General features: G+C 36.4%; 1 protein-coding gene across 1 annotated transcript in view; it reads right to left on the bottom strand.

The window, feature by feature from the left end:
• si:ch211-127i16.2 (probable flavin-containing monoamine oxidase A) overlaps window positions 1–24,324 on the bottom strand; it is a 129,331-nt gene that overhangs the window by 5,367 nt on the left and 99,640 nt on the right. Inside the window, exon 11 of the mRNA XM_022685306.2 lies at window positions 1,419–1,519. Within this exon, the coding sequence (XP_022541027.2) occupies window positions 1,419–1,519 (101 nt within the window). The remainder of the gene's footprint in view (window positions 1–1,418; window positions 1,520–24,324) is intronic.

Below are 24,324 nucleotides of genomic sequence, written 5' to 3'. Positions count from 1 at the left end.
GGAACATAATTTAATATATTGATTTTTTTTTTTTTGTATAATACCAAGGGGGAAGTGTAAGGGTTAGAAGTGGCCAGAGGATATGGTTAAGGTCTAAGGTTAGGGTTTGAGCTGGGTTTGGTCTAGGATTAATGTCTAAAGGTGCGCTAAAGTTGGGTTGGGTCTAGTATTAAGGTCTTAGGTTGGGGTTAGATTTGAATTGGAGTTAGGGATAAAGTCTAAGGCTTGGGTTAGAGTTGGGTTTGTAGTATAGGTTTGGCTTAATGTCTAAGGTTATGGTTAGCGTTGGGTTTTGCTTTGGCTTAAGGTCTAAGGGTTGGGTCTAGTATTAAGGTCTAAGATAAGGGGAAAGTGTTGAGATGTTGTTAGAGTTAAGGTGTAGTTAGAGTAAGAAATGGGTTAAGGTCTTGGGTTAGGGTTAGAGCTGGGTTGGCGTTTTGGTCTAGGGTTAAGATTAAGGCTAGAGTTGGGTTGGGATTTGGGTTTGGCTTAAGGTTAGGGTCAGATTTGGGTTGGGTGTAGGGTTAAGGTCTAAGGTTAGAGTTGGGTTGGGATTTGGCTTAAGGTCAAAGGTTAGGGTAAGAGTTTGGCTGAGGTTTAGATTTGGGTTAAGGTCTAAGGTTAGTGTTAGAGTTGAGTTGGGGACAGTGTTAAGGTTTAAGGTTAGGGTAAGGGTTGTCTTACAGTCTTACAAGTTTGGCTTAGAGTTTGGTTTGGTCTGGGATTAATGTCTAAAGGTGTGCTAAATTTGGGTAGCATCTAGTAAGGTCTAAGGTTAGTGTTAGAGTTGGGTAGGGGATAAGGGTAAAGACTAAAGTTAGAGTTGGATTGGGGATAAGGGTAAGGGTTGGGTTGGGCGTAGGGTTAAGGTCAAAGGTTTGGATCAGAGTTGAGTTGGGATTTGGCTTAAGGTCTAAGGTTAGCGTTGAGGTCTGGGTCTAGGATTAAGGTCTAAGGTTAGGGTTAGAGCTGGGTTGGGTTTGGGTTAAGGTGTAATTTTAGGGTTATGGATAGTATTAAGATCTAAGGTTAGGGTAGAGTTGAGATGGGTCTAGGATTAAGGTCTACGTTTAGGGTTAGAGTTGGGTTGGTGATAAGGTTAAGGCCTAATGGTAGGGTTAGAGTTGGATTGGGGTTTGGGTTGAGATTTTAAGAATGAGGTTAGGCATGGGTTGAGACTTGGATTAAAGTCTAAGGGAACAGGTGTTGGCTGAAGAATAGGATGGGGTGTTTGAAGGTTTAGGGATTTAATTAATGGTCAGTCAATGGGTATGTGTACAAACAAGGACACAATTATATTTTAATGCCTAACTGCAAAAGAAAACCATGCTAATTTTAAGGAAAGGTATTACTGATAAACTGGTAGAAACTTGACAATTTTAAATATTTGAATCTATTTAAGCAGTGCAGTGTGTTACCTGCCACAAGGCTTTCGGAGGGCGGGGTGGTAGTAGGTTAGCATTCCTGGAACCATGACATTGACAGGACATCCTCCATTATATTCCTCTTTAGACCAGTCCTACAATACACACACAAACACACACACACACACTTTCTTAGACACAGTTACAAATTCAGCTCACAGTATCAGTCCATTCATTTTGTATTCTCCACCACTGGCAGTGTTTACCACCCAGCACATGCTTGGAGCTGGGAGACGTGGGGGTTTCCAGCTGGCCACACGTGTCTCCCAAATAAACACATTCGTTTTCTTGACACATCGGAGATACCGAGACTAGCGTGAGAGCTAACCACGGCCTGTTGACTCAAAGGATCCATGAAACACTGGTATTCCAGCGCTGCACAAAACAGAAAGAAATAATCCAATACGGACTCCCTGCCAAACCTCCTAGTTCTCTCCCAGCAACGAGAAAAGAGACGCCAGCTGAGAAGGATCTGCTGGACCTTCTTTTATGAAGAAGCCGGGGGCTCGTGGGTGGGCAATCATTCTAACACTGGTCTGAAACTCTTCTAAAATCTTATACCCAAACCCATCTGCAACCCTGCACGCAGCTTCCAGGTCTTCAAATCGAGAAGCTGAGAAAGGCATTCATCCAAATATTGCTTCAGGAGTCCAAGAGAAAATAATTGGCATTGCTCTTTGGTGAGGATAACCTGAATCCCAACTAATTTCTGGGTTTTCTCCTTTCTTTTGTCTTAAAATTCAATTGTAGCCCTAATGCATTTCTAACTTTAACTATTTTTTTTAGTAAGACTTTAATCGTAACTCTGTTCTTTCTCTAAACCTAACTCTTAACCCTTTAGTTCCCTACAATGAAAATCTACCTTGCCAGCTGGTCTGACAACATCAATAAACACTAATTTCAGGTTGAATATTGGTCATGACATCAGATAACAAAAGATTCTGTCAGGATAACGTCTAATATCGTTTCGTGCAGGCAGAATTAATAATAACTCATTCCAATCCGTACACTTTTCTTATTTAACTATAATTTTAATCCCAACCAATCCCTAAACCAAACATTAACCCTAACCATAATACATCCCTAATCCTAATGTTTTCTTTCTTAAACCTAAATCCATTTATACCTCTGACTTTTGTCTTTTAGACCATAATCTGACTGTTTTGTTATTTATCCTTGAACCATAAACCACAGTCCATCTCTAATTCCATATGTATTCCCTTAGAATTTAACCCTAAGGTGTATCCTGCACTAGACTTCAGGAAGCTTCAGGTAAAACCATTAATATATTGTCAGATATTATCAACCAATTAAAAAATGATATATTATTATTTTGTTTTCTCTTTTCCCTATATTGAATCTCAGTTCAGCATAATTATTATTATTTTTATGTTTATATGGTCTATATTTGTGTTTCTCATTACCCATTGTACTGACCTGTCCCACTGCTCATCTTTTCAATAAACAAAAAGTTGTTCACCCCCCCCCCCCCCCCCCCCAAAAAAAAAAGTACTTTAAATATTACGACTTTACTCTCCGGACTTTTCCTGGTAGGCTACTGTTTTTTTTTTTTTTTATCAGCCATGTCGCAGCACTGTCCTTGGTACATAACATTATTTGTGTATATAGCTTATTTAATTAAAGGTGCGGCATACAGTTTGGTGTGGCCTGGCAGGTAGTGTTCTCCTCCAAGCATGTTGATCCAATTTTCTTTTTACACACGCTTCGAGCACTGTAGCTTATATAACGGTGCAACTAATATATGTTTATTTTTATTTTTTTTACGGCAAAACAAGCTTAAAAAGTGCTTTACTCACTGAAAATAAACTGTGTTCAGAAGAGATAAGTGTGTAGATGAGTCCAGGGCTCATCAGGACACAGTATTTGCAGCTACTCAACATCACGGCATGCTCTCCCACCACGGCATCTTGCGGCGGGGGTGATAAAGCTGAAGCACAATATAGCTAGGCTAAGCTACTGGTAGCGACACCGCGCAAAATCTTAACACAGTTTTATCTAACTTTAGCACTAGAGCATTAATAAGTAATAAGTAGCAGTTGATAAATGTAGATAACTGATGGTAATCACAGCAGCCTTGTAACAGATCATGGGCAGAAAATGCTCCTTTCCCTCTGAGCTTCTTAAACTGGCAGCACAATTTGAGTAATTAATCTGCTTTTCTCTTTTAGCATTATGACTTTAACTTTACTCTCGTGACTTTTCCTAGAAGAGGATAGATTTTTTTTTAATTAGCCATGTCGCAGCGCATTGCATAACCCGGAAATGATGGTATATTGTATCAGTAGCTCAATAAGATTTGATGGTCTATTACGACTTTCCTGTCTAGACTCTCTCTCTCAGTACTAAAAGGAAATTTCTACAAACCTGGATGTTTGCATCACATACATGATCACATGATCACATCGAATTTAAAGTTGATGATACTGTGCCTGAGAAACGCTGGATGACTTTAGAATCACCCCTTCAGTCAGCCTGTGGGATCCGGCTTTTCTAACCGGCTTCATTTTGGTTCTCCTCCTGCTAATGATCTCCCAGTGCAGAGAGGATGGAAACTGAGTAAACGGTTCAGAGACTCCTCCAAAGCGTGCATCATTTCCAGCTTCTGGAAGTATTTAATATGAATATGTGCTTTAATAACTAAATACAGCCAGTAGCAGTGGCCAGATCTCTTTTTTTCCCCTCATCTATTACAGAACAAAATGAGATTCCAACCATCTGCTCTGCAAAAAAAAACAAAAAAAAAAACTTTCTATGGAGTGTGCTTTTTAAAACAAAATAAACAATTGTAATATCTTCAAAAGGCTGGATTTTATGGCTTTTAAAAATATGCAAATGCATGCGCATTTTAATAGATAATGTATGATTTGCATATCTTTGTCGTTTATGGGAATTCTTCCAATGGAACAAAAAAATACAAATATTCTAGCAATATCAGCAATCCACTGGCAAAGATTCATCCTGGTATCTAATATAATCTAATAAATATCTATATTCCAAAAGTCATAGGAGAGTATATATGTATATTGGTCATTACCAATGTAGTATAGTGTCACCACAGGGGAGGACAACTTGGGTGCACGCGCACTTGTATAAGTTGTGAGGTGTTATCTTGTGAGCGAGGTTGAGAACACAGGCCAGTATGTTTATGGCAACGTCTTGTGAATTATTGATATTTACAAAGTTATATGTACAGTTGTTATGCATTTAAAATGAATTGATTCACAGAAGTCATGAAATTCCACCAAGATTGCACAGTGCATCGGGTGGTAATGATTGTGACCGGTGGTATCTGGCTAGAATTACAGAGTACAGGAGACCCCACACACATTCTAGAGCTTCTACCAGTTTCCATGATTTTTAATGTGTTCTTCATCAAAAATGACTTCACTCATGCATCATCAACCAACAGGAATGAAACTTGATGGGTAGTCGTACCAAACTGTCATGGAGTGATGGTTCATCTTCAGTGACGAGTCCTGTTTTGGTCTTCGTGGAGAAGACCATGGTCAGCACCAAAATCAACATCCAGAAGATCGTGTCGGGATGCTCATTGCTATCTTACACCCCATCAACAGTCTATTTTCACCTGTCTGCGCTGTTAAAATAGCGTCAGAGTTTGGGAATATATCTATGCTGGGAAATACAGTTGCGCCACAGACTGATTAAAACTCAGTCAACCATCTAATCTTATCTTATTCAAAACGAGGCATTAATAACTTAAAAAGTGCACAAGAAGCTTATTAAAAATGAACATAGAATCATAGAATCTCTCTTTCTCTCTCTCTCTCTCTCTCTCTATATATATATATATATATATATATATATATATATATACGTATATATATATATTATCAGTACAGTAATGGCGGTGCATGGAACTGAAGCTAGCGTTATTGGATGTAAACAGTGTTTTTTTAATAAGCTTCTTCTGCACTTTTTAAGTATCGTTTTAAGTATCAGTGTTTTTCAGATTCTAGCAAGGAGGTGTGGAGCTACTTTGAGCTGGATAACGGTGGAAACAGCAATTTATTGGGGCACATTATGCCCTTACATGGTAGTTGTACAGAGTGCTGAGCAAAAAGTATAAAATTACTGGATCACAGAAAGAGTGGAGCAGGGCTATTCAACAAAGGTAAGTACTATTTATCATGTTTTACTACACTAAAAGTAAATTTCACAACAGATTTCTCCTTTAATAAATATGAACAAAGGTTTCCTATATCAAAATTTTGAATCATTTATGGTTCTTGCTAACTTTTATCCTTCTTTCGATTAGCACTGCGATCCTACAGTTCACTGAAAAAAGGATGAGTAAAATTGACTTTTTTTGCATTTGCTTTTTTAAAATAAAAATTTTATTTCATGTAAATTTAAGTAACTTCAATTCGGTTTTAAGACTTAAATTATACATAGAGTAAAAAAGTGAACTGAACTTCAGTCAATTCTTTCTTTTATTAAACTTTACTTCATTTCTGCATTTAATATTTCCTAAATACAATTACTTTTTTTTACAATTTACAATTTTACAATTAATTTATACAATATTACTTAAATAATAATATTTTAGTTAAAACACACATATTAAACTGTTTCAACACATGGATGGCATGTAATACATTTTTTATACTACTATATAATAAAAATAATGTATTACATGCCATCCATTTGTTGAAACAGTGAGACTTGGTAAAAATATTTAAATTATAATATATTATGTATCATAAATTATTTGAGTAATATTGTATAAATTAAGTCATTGTAATTAGTGTAGTTGTGTAATATAGTATGCAGAAATGAAGTAAAGTTTACTAAAAGAAAGGATTGACTGAAGTTCAGTTCACTTATTTACTCTATGTAACATTTAGGTATTGAAACCGAGTTAAAGTTACTTACATTTATCTGAAATTAAATTTACAAAAAAAAAGGAAATGCAGAAAGTTGAGAAACTTTTTTAAAGTAAATTTTACTCATCATTTATTTCAGTGTATACAGCACGCACAACCTCTACAGCTCTCTCTCAGCTCAAACTCACTGAACTTTAAAAGGGAACAGCCAGTTCATTTTACCAGCAGATTTATTTTGGGTTGTTCAGGTTGAATTAAGCGGTCTGGAACAATCCATTTCCAGGGTCTTGCTCCTTTTCTACCGTCCAGCGTCTCGTCTCTCCAGCAGGATCTGACCCCGGCACTGAGAGGATTCCTGCACACGGCAAGAGCCAGCATCGATTCGACTCCTACTTATTATCAGAGCATCTCCCTCGCACCAGGAGATCGGAACAGACACGCTCCGCTTCACTCCAGCTCACTACCAGGAGAACATCACAGATTTAGAGGCTGAGGCTTCGGGGGAAGAACTTCCATATCAACAGAGAAGTGGAGAAATGTCGAGTTTACTTCTTCTGAGGCGATGCGTCTTTATTACCCGGCTTTGAGGATTGATTTATTGAGGTGTACCACTGCCTGTCCAAACTCTGACTCCTCCTGAAATGAGAAAACTAGACTCTTCAAACAGTTTTAGCCTTAAAATTGTGCCTGATAGCATCAAGGCTTTAACCTCTGCCTAGTTTTGCTGATGTATCTGTTTAGCAATGCTGTTATAACAATGCTATGGTTTTAACCCTGCTATGGCTGACTGTTAGCTTAGCATAACGGCTAAACCACCCTAAACCTGCAGAGACTAGCTGATGTGTCTGTTAGCAATGCTATGGTTTTAACGCTGCTATGGCTGACTGTTAGCTTAGCATAACGGCTAAACCACCCCAAACCTGCAGAGATTAGCTGAGGTGTTTGTTAGCAATGCTATGGTTTTAACCCTGCTATGTGATGTATCTGTTAGCAATGCTGTTATAACAATGCTATAGTTGTAACCCTGTATTGACTGATGTGTCTCTTAGCAATGCTATGGTTTTAACCCTGCTATAGCTGACTGTTAGCATAACGGCTAAACCACCTAAAATCCTGCAGATCCTAGCTGCTGGGTCTGTCGGCAATGCTATGATTTTAACCCTCCTATGGTTGACTGTTAGCATAATGACTAAACCACCTTAAACCTGCAGACCCCAGCTGCTGGGTCTGTTAGCAATGCTATGGTTTTAATCTGATTATGACTGACTGTTAGCATAATGGCTAAACCACTCCAAACCTGCAAAGCCTGGCTGATGTGTCTGTTAGCAATGCTGTTATAACAGTGCTATAGTTTTAACCCTGTATTGACTGATGTGTCTGTTAGAAGTGCTATGGTTTTAACCCTGCTATGGCTGACTGTTAGCTTAGCATAACGGCTAAACCACCCCAAACCTGCAAAGCCTAGCTGATGTACCTGTTAGCAATAACAAACTATAACAATGCTATAGTTTTAATCCTGTATTGACTGATGTGTCTGTTACCAATGCTGTGGTTTTAACCCTGCTATGGCTGACTGTTAGCTTAGCATAACGGCTAAACCACCCCAAACCTGCAGAGATTAGCTGAGGTGTTTGTTAGCAATGCTATGGTTTTAACCCTGCTATGTGATGTATCTGTTAGCAATGCTGTTATAACAATGCTATAGTTGTAACCCTGTATTGACTGATGTGTCTCTTAGCAATGCTATGGTTTTAACCCTGCTATAGCTGACTGTTAGCATAACGGCTAAACCACCTAAAATCCTGCAGATCCTAGCTGCTGGGTCTGTCGGCAATGCTATGATTTTAACCCTCCTATGGTTGACTGTTAGCATAATGACTAAACCACCTTAAACCTGCAGACCCCAGCTGCTGGGTCTGTTAGCAATGCTATGGTTTTAATCTGATTATGACTGACTGTTAGCATAATGGCTAAACCACTCCAAACCTGCAAAGCCTGGCTGATGTGTCTGTTAGCAATGCTGTTATAACAGTGCTATAGTTTTAACCCTGTATTGACTGATGTGTCTGTTAGAAGTGCTATGGTTTTAACCCTGCTATGGCTGACTGTTAGCTTAGCATAACGGCTAAACCACCCCAAACCTGCAAAGCCTAGCTGATGTACCTGTTAGCAATAACAAACTATAACAATGCTATAGTTTTAATCCTGTATTGACTGATGTGTCTGTTACCAATGCTGTGGTTTTAACCCTGCTATGGCTGACTGTTGGCTTAGCATAACGGCTAAACCACCCTAAACCTGCAGAGACTAGCTGATGTGTCTGTTAGCAATGCTATGGTTTTAACGCTGCTATGGCTGACTGTTAGCTTAGCATAACGGCTAAACCACCCTAAACCTGCAGAGACTAGCTGATGTGTCTGTTAGCAATGCTATGGTTTTAACGCTGCTATGGCTGACTGTTAGCTTAGCATAACGGCTAAACCACCCCAAACCTGCAGAGACTAGCTGATGTGTCTGTTAGCAATGGTATGGTTTTAACGCTGCTATGGCTGACTGTTAGCTTAGCATAACGGCTAAACCACCCCAAACCTGCAGAGATTAGCTGAGGTGTTTGTTAGCAATGCTATGGTTTTAACCCTGCTATGTGATGTATCTGTTAGCAATGCTGTTATAACAATGCTATAGTTGTAACCCTGTATTGACTGATGTGTCTCTTAGCAATGCTATGGTTTTAACCCTGCTATAGCTGACTGTTAGCATAACGGCTAAACCACCTAAAATCCTGCAGATCCTAGCTGCTGGGTCTGTCGGCAATGCTATGATTTTAACCCTCCTATGGTTGACTGTTAGCATAATGACTAAACCACCTTAAACCTGCAGACCCCAGCTGCTGGGTCTGTTAGCAATGCTATGGTTTTAATCTGATTATGACTGACTGTTAGCATAATGGCTAAACCACTCCAAACCTGCAAAGCCTGGCTGATGTGTCTGTTAGCAATGCTGTTATAACAGTGCTATAGTTTTAACCCTGTATTGACTGATGTGTCTGTTAGAAGTGCTATGGTTTTAACCCTGCTATGGCTGACTGTTAGCTTAGCATAACGGCTAAACCACCCCAAACCTGCAAAGCCTAGCTGATGTACCTGTTAGCAATAACAAACTATAACAATGCTATAGTTTTAATCCTGTATTGACTGATGTGTCTGTTACCAATGCTGTGGTTTTAACCCTGATATAGCTGACTGTTAGCATAATGGCTAAACCACCTAAAATCCTGCAGATCCTAGCTGCTCGGTCTGTCAGCAATGCTACGATTTTAACCCTGCTATGGTTGACTGTTAGCATAACGGCTAAACCACCCCAAACCTGCAAAGCCTGACTGATGCATCTGTTAGCAATGCTGTTATAACAGTGCTATAGTTTTAATCCTGTATTGACTGATGTGTCTGTTAGCAATGCTATGGTTTTATGTACTGTTAGCAGAATGGCTACACCACCCTACACCTGTAGAGCCTAGCTTATGTCTGTTACCAATGCTATGGTTTTAACCCTGCTATGGCTGACTGTTAACAGTAATTTAAAGTCATGCAAGATCTTTCATCTTTTTGAATGGGTAGAGACTAAAATACTTTCCCTACTAGCATGCATGCTACCAGCAATCTGATTGGTTCTTTTTGTCCTTGAATGGATGCCAGTTATATTAATATTTCAAGTTTAATACTGTTTATATTACTAAATATCAGTGGTTGGTCTCTTCATTAATAATAATGATCATTAATAATCTCTGATCCTGCCAAACCCAGCTGTTAGCATCACCTTGCAAACACGCTCTAACTATGTGGATCAGGGCTGTTTACCAGTTAGCATCACAGCTATCCTGCTGTAGACCTTAAATTTCAAACACTGCACTGTTTTAATATATTTGAATAGATGCTTGTATCTAAATGAATGAGCATGCTGCACTCTATCATCTTGCATGTGCAGTGCAATGTATGTTTGGTCATAATCTTGTCTGTTAGCATCACTAGTCCAACCCTGCCAAGGCTGACTGTTAGCATCTTGGGTAGCTAAGCACTGAAGCTTATTATTATCTTATTAGAATTTCCATCACACCAGGAGATTCAAACAGACTTCCATATGGTTTATCTATGGAGCGAATTTTGTGCCAAAAGTTTTACACAAAAAAAATAAAATCCGTAATTAAAATTTTAAGAATCAAAAGGAAAAAATGTATGTTGCAAATTTAAAAGAGAAATAATCAATAGCAAATATATATTTTTAAATATACTTGGTTACTTTTTATCCTTTGCAGTTAATAAAAAAAATACTGTTTGAATTTTGCCAGTCTTTGCTTTTATTTTTGTGTTTTTGTGAATTTTCTGTGGATTTTTCTGCTAAAGAATATCACAGATCTAAGGCAAAGGTTATAGCACTAAAGCTTCCGTATCTACAAAAATATATATACAATAAAATAAAGAAACACTGCATTTATTTCTTCAGACATGATGCTCCTCTTCTACCAGACTTTGAGTAACTCTTTGAGGACGGATTTATTGAGGCATGCATTGCCTGTCAAGAACATTGCTTTTTCTCCTGAAATTAAAATGTTTTCCCAGTTTGTTTTCAATTAAGTGAAGAAAAACCTGCAGATGTGGTGCTGCTTTAAACAGCCTCATGCTAATCCTTCGAGTTCGCTCATCTTCAGCACTTCAGACTGATTACTCTGCTATAAAAAAAACAGGTTCTGCTTAAATAATGATTTGACAGTTTACCTTTTTCCAAGCTATTATTCTGTAAGAGCATCGACTGAAACTGGTGCTGTCAAAGTTAACATGTTAATAATGATTTAATTATAGATTATTAATGCCACTATATAAATACACTGGTCACTTTGCTATAAAATATATGGGATTGGATGCTCTATCAACACTCCTAATGAACTGTGTAAGTATATTGGAGCTGCATGGATCTGATCTCCATTAGGAACCTCTACAACTCTTTACATGTGAAGACATCTGGCATGTTGCAGCGTTAAACATGCATTACACACTACGTCTTTTTGTGTAGCTCAGTAAATATGACTAATATGACCCTATTTTAGTGATCTATAGTTGAGCCATCAACGGTGTACCATGCATCTTGATTTAGGGTATGTCTGTGTGTCTTTGCTATCATAACGATGGGAAAAGTACACCTTGTGCAACTCAAAACATGCAAGAGGCATGTACTAATTCTCTTGATTAATTATGGGTGTGGTTAATTTTGTGCGTAACGTGAAATAAACCAATCAGAGTGTCACTCGCTCATCACTACCTTTAAGAACCAGGTGTACTCTGACTTTGGCGGATAGCTATTTTAACAGTGCAGCTACCTGGACGTGTCCAACTCTTCTCAGCAGAGGAAACTGAGCTGCTGGTTCACGTTCGTTCATGTTGATTCACGGCTAATTCACTGCCAAGATAGCAATGAACATCTCACTGTTGGCGTCTGACTAGGATGTATTCAGTCAGTGGAGCATGTGTTTTTTTGTTGTCAAGGTAGCAATATACCTCATTTCCAAACCACCACAACCATTACCGTAGATACAGCTCTGCAAAAACTGAAGAGAGCACTTTAGTTTCTGAATCAGTTTCTCTGATTTTGCTATTTATAGGTTTATGTTTTAGTAAAATTAACATTGTTGTTTTATTCTACTGTATAAACTATGGACAACATTTCCCAAATTCCAAATAAAACTATTGCAATTTAGAGCATTTTCTGTATTTGCAGAAAATGAGAAATGGCTGAAATAACAAAACAAAAGATGCAGAGCTTTCAGACCTTAAATAATGATGCAAATATATATATATATATACAAGTTCATATTCATATAATTTTAAGAGTTCAGAAATCAATATTTGGTGGAATAACTCCGGTTTTTAATCACAGTTTTTTTTTCATGCATCTTGGCATCATGTTCTCCTCCACACAGCTTTTGGATAACTTTATGATAAACACACCTGGTGCAAAAACTTAAGCAGTTCAGTTTGGTTTGGTTCTTCCTCTTGATTATATTCCAGAGGTTTTCAATTGGGAAAAATCAAATGTTTGGTAAATAACTCATCATTTTAAAGTGTCTCTTTTTTTTTTACAGAGCTATATTTTCACACACACTGTTGCTATAGTTGCTCAGTTTCCAATTCCACATCTTCCACAAAACTCCATGCATTCCTTTATTCATACTGACCCACACTCATGTATATGCAATTTTCTCTTTTTTCACACCCCTCGTTTCTCTCACTTTAGCTTTGCAGCCATCCTGGTCCACAACACCAGTTGTTCTCAAACAGGTCCTCAGGGACTCCCAGATGGTCCAGATTTCTGCTCTATTTTTTACTCCATCCTCATGTTTGCGGGATGGTCGGGCGCTTATATCGAGACTGTCTGGGGCGTCCCTGAGGAGAGGTTTGAGAAGCAGTGCTTCAGACGGTGTACTGTGAGCTGCGAGGGTGCTCAGATCAATAACCCACTAAAACTGCTTTACAAACACCAAATAAAGTGTGGCAGAGCTGTGGGAGCTTATGAAACCAGAGCAGCTCAGCACTTCTGAAGAACCTTTGGTGAAACTGGGGCTTCTTCAGCTTTTGTGGCTTGTTTATTACTGAGTTCGAGCACAGAAAGTGTTGGGACAGTAAAGAAAATACTCTCCCAGCTCTAAACTACATGTACTCTGACTTTGACTTTTTACTTCTTTTTTGGTCCTTTAACACTTAAAACCCTACGGACGGATTTTCCGTTCAAAACAGCACCTTGTGTTTTCAGCTTAATTACTCAGGAATCCCTTCACATAAACATAATCCATATATGATTAGAAAGGGTGGAACTTACTCTTTCTAAAAATAGTAATGACACCACAGTGCGGTAAAGCTAAATCTACAAGAAACCCATTGAGAAAAACACCTAAAAAAGTGAAATCTTCTTCCCCAACCAATATTATTTACCTTTAGTGCTTCAAACATATTTATATGATGTTTTCAAACCAAATCGTCCACAGAAAAAGTGTGAAACTACCTGCTTTACTCAAACTAAAGCTAGGTATGGTGTGCGCACTACTTTATATAGTTTTTAATCATTTTACTTGCACATTTTTACTAAGTAGTTATTTTGCACTAAACTAAATTTTTATTTATTTAGACTAAAAAGTTTACATTTTTGGGTTAATTTGTTGACACACATTTCTGCATTTCGGATTAAAGTTACTGCAACAGATTAAAGTTAAACAATAAAACTTGGGACAGTCAATAATTTCACTCTATAATGTTGTCATTGCTTTTTCAACACTTAAAAGAGGTTTTGGCACTGAAGAAACCAATTGGTAAAGTCCAGTATGCTCTTTTGTCACAGCCATGGCTTTGTAATAATGTGTGCAGCATGTGGTTTTGCGTTGTCTTGTTGAAAAGTGGGTGCATGGATGTCCTTAATATGTTGCTCTAATATCTCAATGTACTTTAATGCTGCATTATTTGTTGCACTGACACACCCTATATCATGACAGAACCCTGGACTTTAGACTTGCTCATGAGCAGAGAAGTGGACGGCGCTTCTGGACATGGTGAACATAAGGCTTCTGTTCTGCACAAGTAAGTGTAAAAAGCTAGTAAAAAAAAAGTAGTATTAGTGAATGTAACTCTGTATGGTAAAAAGAAAAACATAAAAAAATGTCAAAGAGGGCGCTGAGTGGTCCAGCAGTCTAAAGCGCTGCCACTATGAGCAGGAGGTCGCAGGTTCGAACCCCCGCTCATGCAGCTTTGCCATCAAGCTGCCGGCGCTCAGAGGGAGCAAAATTGGCCCTGCTCCCTCTGGGTGGGTAGATGGCGCTCTCTCCCCACATCACTCTTACGGTGATGTCTGCAGCACAGGGCGTCTGTGAGCTGATGTATCGGAACTGAGTTGCTGCGCTTTCCTCCGAGCGCGCTGTGATGCTGCTCGGTAATGCTGCATCAGTAGCAGCTCGAAAAGAAGTGGTGGCTGACTTCACATGTATTGGAGGAAGCATCTGTTAGTCTTCACCCTCCTGGTGTGTTGGGGCATCACTAGTGATAGGGGGAGTCCTAATGAGTGGGTTGGGTAATTGGCCGTGTAAATTGGGGAGAAAATGGGAAAAAATAGAAAAAGAAAAAGTCAAACAAATCAGAATATGTTCTATATTTTAGATTGTTTAAAGACCATAAAAATGTTATGATGAAACTGGCCTTAAATTATTACCACCCTACAGGTGGTAGGGTAGTAGCACAATGCAGCAAAGACAATTTTTTTTTATTATCTCTGAAAAAAGGTCTTTGAACCAATTACAAAAACCCATTTTGCTGTGCAACTTTAAGATATTTCCTTGCTTATTTCTGATTGGCTCTTTGAGTCATATATATAAAAGCGGGAGACTGTTTAGAGGAGATCATTCAGAGATGTTCTGGTTCAGTACGATGGGTCCTGTCAGTGTGAACTTGTAAGGCAGGGATATATAAGGCCAAATGAAACACTTCTTACAGATTAAACTTTAGACTTTCACACAGTAACATTTGCAAAACTGTGGTGATTTGTTGCTCAGTGTCACTGGCTTTTAACCCTTTTGTTGCTTAACTTGTAGTATTAGCAGGTCGCTGTTAAGCAAGTTACTAACTTTGTTAAAAGCAGCTGACCTCTCCCAACACAGATGTAACTTGATACCCCTCTGCACTGTAGGAAAGCCTATAATGCATCCTTTTCTCTTTACAGAGCTCAGCGCGATGGCAAGAACGAAGCAGACCTAAGCAGTCTCTGTTTAAAGATCAAGCTCCCAGACTTCTTGTCTCTTCACTGAAAACCAGCGTCTCTATCCAAGCTGTTTTAAAAGAGCAAGATCAAAGAAAGGAGCCAAGCCAAGCGCGCAGCGCACCGCACCGCAGCGCAGCACCGCGAGGTGCCTGCGAGAGCCAAGTAAGAAGACCTAATGGCGTCTGTTGCCTCACGTATCAAGCACTGGGTTAAGCTGAAGTTCATCGGCCATGACGACCCCCCTGAGAGGAACATTGTGGGCCGGATGATTTTAGATTCTCATTGGATAACTGCTCAAGATCTACTATCTTTCATTGGACTCCCCAACAAGAAGGAGTTTGAAGTATGTTTTAAGGAACAAAGAGCTTTTTCAACTTTTATTGACAATTTTAACAACAATACTGAGAAATGGAAAGATTTTGAAATTTTTTCCCCAAATGAAGATGAAGTCAAGAACATCATTGTCAAATTCTGGACAGGAAGAATTCAAGATGAAGACATCGAAACTTATCTGAAAAGATATTGTGATATCCTGAAACCTGTCATCAAACCAACAGACAATCTTGGATTATGGTACGGTGTGAGGAAATATGTGGTCAAGATGAAGAAAACAAATGGACAAATTATGCGAATTCCTAATTCAGTTTCTTTGGGGCCTTATACTGGCAAAATCAGCTATCCTGGACAAGTTTCTGCATGTTTCATATGTAACTCTACTGAGCATCAAGCAAGAGAATGCTCAGAAACAAAGTGCTGGCAATGTGGTAGCCTTGGGCATAAATCAAAAGACTGCAGCAGTGTGCCTTTGTGCAGTTTGTGTGGAGAAAAAGGGCATAATTACTTCAACTGCCCCAATTCTTACGCGAACAGATCCAGAATGTCTAATAACAACCAGACAAGTACATCAAGGGATCCAACACTGTCTGCAGTTCTAAGACCAAGAACCCAAGAAGAAGCAGCTTCAAGACCAAAAGCTCAAGATCATACAGTCACAAGACCAAGAATCCAAGAAGAAGCAGCCTCAAGATCAAAAGCTCAAGATCACACAGCCACAAGACCAAGAACCCAAGATGAAGCAGCTCAAGACCAAACAGTCACAAGACCAAGAATCCAAGAAGAAGCAGCTATAAGACCAAGACCTCAAGATCACACAAACACAAGACCAATAACTCAAACTCAAATGGTTCCAAGACCAAGAAACCAAGATCATGCAGTAATTGAAGATTTTCCACCTCTCCCAAGATCAAGTTTCCCAGTAACCCCACCAAAGAATAATAGTCACAAAGTTAAGTCTACACATCAAGACAAAGGAAAGCAAAAGATTAAAGTTCCAAGTATCCAGCCTGCAACGCCGACAAGTACTCCAAGAACGTCACCGAAACAACGTACTCAAAACACTGGGGAGACATCTACAGAAGGTGACTTTAGCTCTGATTCCTTAACACCTCAAGCACCAAGATGTCTCACCCACCATCCAAGAAAGACTCAGCAAAAGACACTGACCAATGACGAAATAAATGCGTTATGGTCTCTCTCTGTTACGGAATATAAAAGAAAGAGACATTCGTCGACTGAAACAGATGGTGGAAATTCAACGCTGCAGCCAAGACCCAGTAAACCCACCTCATGAAGACTCAGCTTTAACTCTGCACCTGTTGTGATTTTATTTCCTTTGTGGTATGTCTTTTAAGACTCTCTTAATTGCGAGCTGTAACATCAGAAGCATTCAATCAAAAAGATTTCAATCTACTAAATTAAACAAATTTAAGAGAGAAAAATTAGACATTGTCTTCTTACAGGAAACACAGTTAACATCCTTTAACGATGCAAAGGAAGCTCAGTGTAGATGGGGTATAAATACTTCTGTTTTCTCTGTCGGACCAGACAGAGCAGATGGAGTCGCTATTCTATTTTATAATAAGGTTAATATAATAAAAAAAAAGAGAAATAATTCCAGGAAGACTTCTATTTATTGATGTGTATATTAAAAATATCAAAATTAGATTAATAAATATATATGCTCCACATAAGAGGAGTGAAAAATTTAATCTGTTTAGAAAATTAGAAACAATAATGAATGTCAGTTTTCCTATTGTAATCTGTGGAGATTTTAACACAATAACAGACATAAAAGATACCACAGCAAAGTCATGTTTAAACATTACACGAGATGGTGAAATTCTTAAAGAATGTATGGAAAGAAATAAATTTAATGATATTTTTAAGTTAGTATATCCTAATAAAATTGATTATACATATTATGGTTATTTAACAAATACACGAACAGTAGACAGAACTGCAGACAGAGTATATATTAATGAACACTTTAAAGCTCTCATATAAAACTAAAATGATTATAAACTCTGACCATCTAACTATTATAAGCAAAATTCAATTTGGGAATCAGCTAAATAAATCACAAGGGTGTTGGAAAATGAATTCACTTATCCTTAAAAATAAGGACATGATAGCAACACTTTACGATCAAATAGAGGGGACTTTAACACTTAAGGATTTTCTAAACTCTGATGGTGAAATATGGGAATTAATTAAAATACGATTAGCTGACCAAAGTAAACGTTTAAGTATAGAATTAAATAAAGAAAGAAATAAAATATATAGTTCACTAGTCAGAGATTATATTAATTTAAAAAAGAAAAAAAAAAGACTAAATATATTTTATCTTTATTAAAGATAAAATAAATGAAAACGAAGTAAAAAAAATATATATGTTCCGACATCAGATGATGACAAACAAAAACTTGAGCTTGAAAATATCTTTTATAATGTTTCTCAAAAAAATTCTAATATTACTAAAATTGCACATAATGGAAATATTACTACAGAATTAGAAGAAATTAAAGAAAGAATTAAAGAGGTATGTAAAGAAATGTATAAAAAGATAGATATAGATAAAACAATTATTGATAATTATTTAAAAGCTTTAAAACTACAACAAGTAGAGCAGATAAATAATGACATTACAGAAGAAGAAATTTTGAAAGCTATTAATTCTCTAAATGATTGTAAATCTCCTGGGCCTGATGGATTGTCCGCCGAGCTTTATAAAAAATGTAAACATCGATTAGTAAAAACTTTAAAATATGCGTATGATGAAGGAATTAAAAACGGAAAAATGCACGAGTCTTTTTTACCAAGGTATTTTAACTCTTATTCTGAAGAAAGGGCCTGAAGAAAATCTAAATAATTATAGACACATTACACTTATGAACATGGACTATAAGGTTTTTGCAAAAATCATAGCTAACAAAATAGAAGAACATCTGGGCATGATTGTTGACGATGAACAATCGTGCGCCATTAAAGGAAGATATATGTGGGACAACCTAAATACACTAAGGGAGATCATTTTGACCAAACAAGAGTCACATTTTTATTTAATTGCTCTAGACCAAAAAAAAGCCTTCGACCTTATATCACAGGAATATATATGGTGTGTCCTCAAAAAATATGTTTTTTGTGAACATTTTATTAATTTGGTGAAGTGTCTGTACGCAAAATCTATAGTAAAAGTAAATGTCAATGGCCAACTGACAGAGCAATTTGAGATTTCGAGAGGTGTAAAGCAAGGTTGTCCACTCAGTGCAGCTTTATATATCCTAGCAACTAGTCCTTTAATTAAATGCATCAAAGACGATCCCAGAATACAAGGTGTCCAAATTAATGGTAATAAATATGTCATATTCGCATACGCGGATGATATTACAGTTCTGGTTAAATCTAATAAAGATCTCGAATATATATATGAACATTTTAAAAACTATGAGATGGTATCTGGTGCTGAACTAAACAAAGATAAATGTGAATGTGTATGGATTGGAGACACAGGGAGTAAAAGTAAATTTTCAATAGACATTCAAGAACAAAAACAAATAAAGATTTTAGGCATATATTTTGATAACAATCAGTGTGTTGATTTTAACTGGTCTAAGAAAGAGGTGGAAATTGATAAAGAAATCGAAAAATATTCTAAAATAAAGTTGAATTATAAAACAAAAATAAATATTATAAATACTTTTATTTTACCAAAAACCCTTTTTTTAGCTTCGGTTTTTCCGCCCACACAAAAATGGGCTGTAAGAATAAATAAGAAAACGTGCACATTCATATGGGGAAGCTACAGAGAAATAGCTAAAAGAGATTTACTATTTAAACACAAGAAAAAAGGAGGGTTAGGAGCAATAAACATCGTTCTTAAATTTAACATCTCTTTCTGTAAAATAACTGCAAACGCAATAGAAAGAGAAACTAAATGGATAGGTGACAAAAATCAGTGGGTAAGAAAGCGTGGCCTTAAACGAAATTCCATCCCTTATTATAAATTAATTTATCTAGACTTTATAAATAAATATAAACATCTTAAAATAAACTGGATTACTGAAACAAATAAGAATATATATAAAACAATACAAGAAGCCGATTATGGCGAAATGGCTAATTATAATGGACTAAATAATTTAGAAACTGAAAAAACTGTAAAAAATCTTATGAGCTTTAATCTAACAGAAAATATAAAAGATACTGCCTGGTTAATAGCAAATGAAAGATTACCTGTTAAAAGATTGTTAAAATGGAATTACAACGTGGACAGCCCGACCTGTCCTATACCAGATTGCCATGCAGAAGAAACAATAGATCACTTAATTCTTGAATGTCATAGAGCAAAATTAATCTGGGATTTTTCTGAAAAAATCTTTAAATTTAAAATAACCTTTGACTTAAAAACCATAAAATACGGAATTAGTAAAGAAAACCCCTCGAGATCCCAAATAGATTTCGTATGGTTATGGGTATGTATTGTTAAAAATAAAATGTGGAAAACTCGATGTAAGATTGCTATGGATAATTGTGTAATTCCAGGTCTCTGTGTTTTAAAACAAGCTCTTGCTGATATTAAAAAAAGAAGAAAAGATTCTGAAAAATACTTAAATGATGTTGGAAATACATTTGTTTTATTTTAAAATGTTTAGAATTTTGTATGAAACTGTAACCTGTATTTTATTTCTCACTTTTATTGATGTATGTAACAAGGATGTAATGATGAAACATGACTGGAATTTTCTGTATGTACTGTTTTCTTGTAAATTGACTTGTAAACAAACTTTAATAAAATTTATATAAAAGAAGAATATTGATGATAGTTGGATGATACATGGCTTATTAATTATTACTTTGATAAAATACATGGAGAAACAGCATCAGGCGGAGTTATTTTTCTTGATAATCACACCTCTAGGATACATGTAGATACTAAAAACCTGACACTCAGAGCAGCCTTTCAGTATTTTAATCAGGACACACAAAGAAAACTATATACAAAAATGTAAACTTTTTAATCTAAATCAATAAAAAATTAGTTTAGTGCAAAATAACTACTTAGTAAAAATGTGGAAGTAAAATGATTAAAAACTATATCAAGTAGTGCGCACACCATACCTAGCTTTAGTTTGAGTAAAGCAGGTAGTTTCACACTTTTTCTGTGGACACTTTTGAGTCTTTATTTACTGATATTATTTGGTTTGAAACATCATATAAATATGTTTGAAGCACTAAAGGTAAATAATATTGGTTGGGGAAGGAGATCTCACTTTTTTAGGTGTTTTTCTTAATGGGTTTCTTGTAGATGTTTTTCCGCACTGGGATGTCATCACTATTTTTAGAAAGGTAAGTTCCACCCTTTCTAATCATATATGAATTATGTTTATGTGTGATGGGATTCCTGAGTAATTAAGCTGAGAACACAAGGTGCGATTTTGGATGTAAAATCCGTCCGTAGGGTTCTAAGGGTCAATGATGAAGACTGAATGCAAACTTACTGAAAAGCGATAAAGAAAGCTGAAACTTTTGACGAGCCGTGTGGAAAAAAGTCATAATTCTAGATACAAACACATTTAAATGAATTAAAACTGCGTCTCTGGGAGTAGCAGCAGTAACGGCAGTGAGCCGCCAGCAGCTCATTCTTCTTAATTCAGACTCACAGCATCGGGGTGACCATGAATCTCCTCCAGCTCTGCCGCAATATCTCATAAAACCCACCGGTTCCTCCTGTGCATCTCTCGGCAAGTCGTTGCATATTTGATGAGGTCACTCCCTCAGCTGGAGGCGGAGAGAGGCTTTAATGTGATATTCGCTCGCTGTTCTCGTAACCACTTGTTCAAATCATGTTCGGGCTGCTCGCCGACCGACGCCGAAAAATACAAGTGCACTGTTTCATTATTTAGACCCAACTTTTACCGAAAACAAACTCTGACGAACTGCTTACTCCTAAAAATACGGTCTATATTAACATGAAGACAGCGTAACACTGTAATAGTGTTTTATAGCTGCGCATTATTATACTATACTAACTCATCATCTGAAGCCTGGTACTGAGATCATCAAACTAAATAGAAAAGCTGAAACCAAACCAAATCTGGTTCTTCTGTGGCTTTCTGAGGTCTTTAAATTGGGATCTAAGGATCCAGACCATATATATATATATATATATATATATATATATATATGCTTTGCTATTTACAAAAAAATGCAATTTGTTTTGTTCTGAGGCTAAATAATAGTGTGGTAAATAGGCTTTAATGATACAGGTGCATCGCAAAAAATAATTTAGAATATAATTTTTAAAAAGTTACTTTATTTCATTAATAAATCAGTAAAAAATGTGAAACTCATATATTATATAGATGTATTAAACACAGAGTGATCTATTTTAAGTGTTTATTTCTTTCATTGTTGATGATAAGAACCAAAAATGAAAACAGAAAAAATCTATAAAAAATGTATATATATTTATATAAGTTTCACATTTTGAACTGAATTACTGAAATAAAGTAACTTTTCAATGATATTGTCATATTTGAGATGCACCTGTATCTGAGATTTTTACCCCAACCAAGGGGAAAGTCACATGAGTCACATGCTGGGGTACATTAAGGAGTGAACTTGCACTGCTGAGTTAAATTTACAACTAAATTTGCACTGCTGAGGTAAATATATGACTACAATTGCATTGCTAAGGTAAATTTATGACTAAAATTGCACAGCTCAGGTACATATATGACGAAACTTGCACTGCTGAGGTAAGTATATGACTAAACTTGCACTGCTGAGGTAAATGTATGACTAAAGTTGCACTGCTGAGGTAAATGTGCCGAAACTTGCACTGCTGAGGTAAATTTATGACTAAAATTGCATTGCTAAGGTAAATTTATGACTAAAATTGAACTGCTGAGGTAAATCCATGACTACAGTTGCACTGCTGAGATAAATTTATGACTAAAATTGCACTGCTGAGGTAAATATATGACTAAACTTGCACTGCTGAAGTAAATATATGACTAAACTTCCACTGCTGAGGTATGTTTACCACTTAAGTTGCACTGCTGAGGTAAATTTATGACTAAAAATCTACCTAGCCTAGGTGTTGTAGGCTATAGTGTCATGATGTTTACTCTATAGCATTTTATGAAATGAAAATGAAACCAAGAAGAAAATAAATGTAAATCTAATTTATTTACCTATAAATTGCAAAGCAATTCATTAATCTACAATTAAGGCATGAAAACTAAATAATCTGAGTATTATTAACTTAAATAATTTCAGTTTATCTTGGCTGACATTGCATATATGCTGACACATATATTATAGGTGTTCCCCAGAGCAACTGGCAGCAAATTCAGTGCTTTTACACATTATTCGCTTCAAAAGACATAAAGAAAACTAAATTATGTGTGACAGCACAGGGAAAAGTGCAGATTTATTATATGTTTAACGTATTATTTAGTGTTATACATGCTGTATATGTGTTGTATATGTTATATCTCTGTATGTATCCTCCGTATATTGATGCATCCCTCGTTGCTGTATGATTGAAAGCTCTGAAGGGGGGATGCTGTGTTTCATAACACAGAGATCAAATCACAGAACAGTTCTCCCTTAGCATTAGCATAACTGCTAACTCTGCTCCCTTCCCCTTTCCCATCACTGCCGGTAGATTCTCATCATATTTCATTTTTATATTTCACAAATCAGCCTGTGATTAAAGTAATCCTAACTGGAGCTTCAGGAACCTTGTACAAAATGAATCACTGAAAATAGAACCAATACCCTTTTAATTAGACAGAGATATTAAAATATATGGACTTTTGATCAGTAGGAATTAGTGCTGTTGATGTTAACGCAATGCTAAACTAGCACAGCAAAATGTTTAATAACTGGGTGTCTTTGGGAGCTATTTATTGCGTTTTTTTATGTTATATTCAACATTATATTAATTTGTTTTTTTTTTCTGCCTTTTTAGGGATGCACCATATATTTGGCAACCACAATCATTTTGCCAAAAATGCCAAAAAAGCACTTTTGGTGTTCAGCTGAACAAGTAAAAAGGCTGAATAATTAATACAGAACAATGACACATTTTAAAGACTTGAGGTTCAATGCTGAGGTAAATTTGGGACTAACATTGCACTGCTGAGGTAAATTCATGATTACTACTGCACTACTGAGATAAATGTATTACTACAATTACAATGCTGAGGTAAATTTCTGAGTAAAATTGCATTGAGGTGATTTTTTATATTAGGTGATTAGGACTATAATTGCACGGCTGAGGTAAATGTATCACCAAAATTGCACTGCTGAGGTAAATATATGACTAAAATTAGACTGATGGCATAAAGTTAAGAATAAATTGCTCTTTTGAGGTAAATTTATCACAAAGTGCACTGTTGAGGAAATGTATGATTAAAATTGCACTACTGAAGTAAAATCAGGACTACAATAGCATTGCTGGGGTAAATATATGACTACAATTGCACTGCTAAGGTAAATTTATGACTACAATTGCACTGCTGAGGTAAATATATGACTGAAATTGCACTGATGAGGTAAATTTATGACTACAATTGCATTGCTGAGATAAATGTTTGACTACAATTGCACTGATGAGGTAAATGTATAACTACAATAGCACTGCTAAGTTAAATGTATGACTACAATTGCACTGCTGAGGTAAATTTAAGACTACAATTGCACTGCTGAGTTTAATTTATCACTAAAAAGCACCACTGAAGTAAATATATAACTACAATTGCACTGCTGAGGTAAATTAAATGCTAAATTTGAACTTTTTATGTAAATATATGACTAAAATTGCACTGCTGAGGTAGATATATGACTAAACTCATTCTTATTCTTCTTATTATTTTATTTGATTTTTTTCTGTATTT

Source organism: Astyanax mexicanus, chromosome 20 (genome assembly GCF_023375975.1).
Source record: "Astyanax mexicanus isolate ESR-SI-001 chromosome 20, AstMex3_surface, whole genome shotgun sequence".
NCBI classification, from domain to species: domain Eukaryota; kingdom Metazoa; phylum Chordata; class Actinopteri; order Characiformes; family Acestrorhamphidae; genus Astyanax; species Astyanax mexicanus.
Note: the sequence above shows the minus strand (reverse complement) of the source record. Positions and strands in the feature narration are given on the sequence as shown.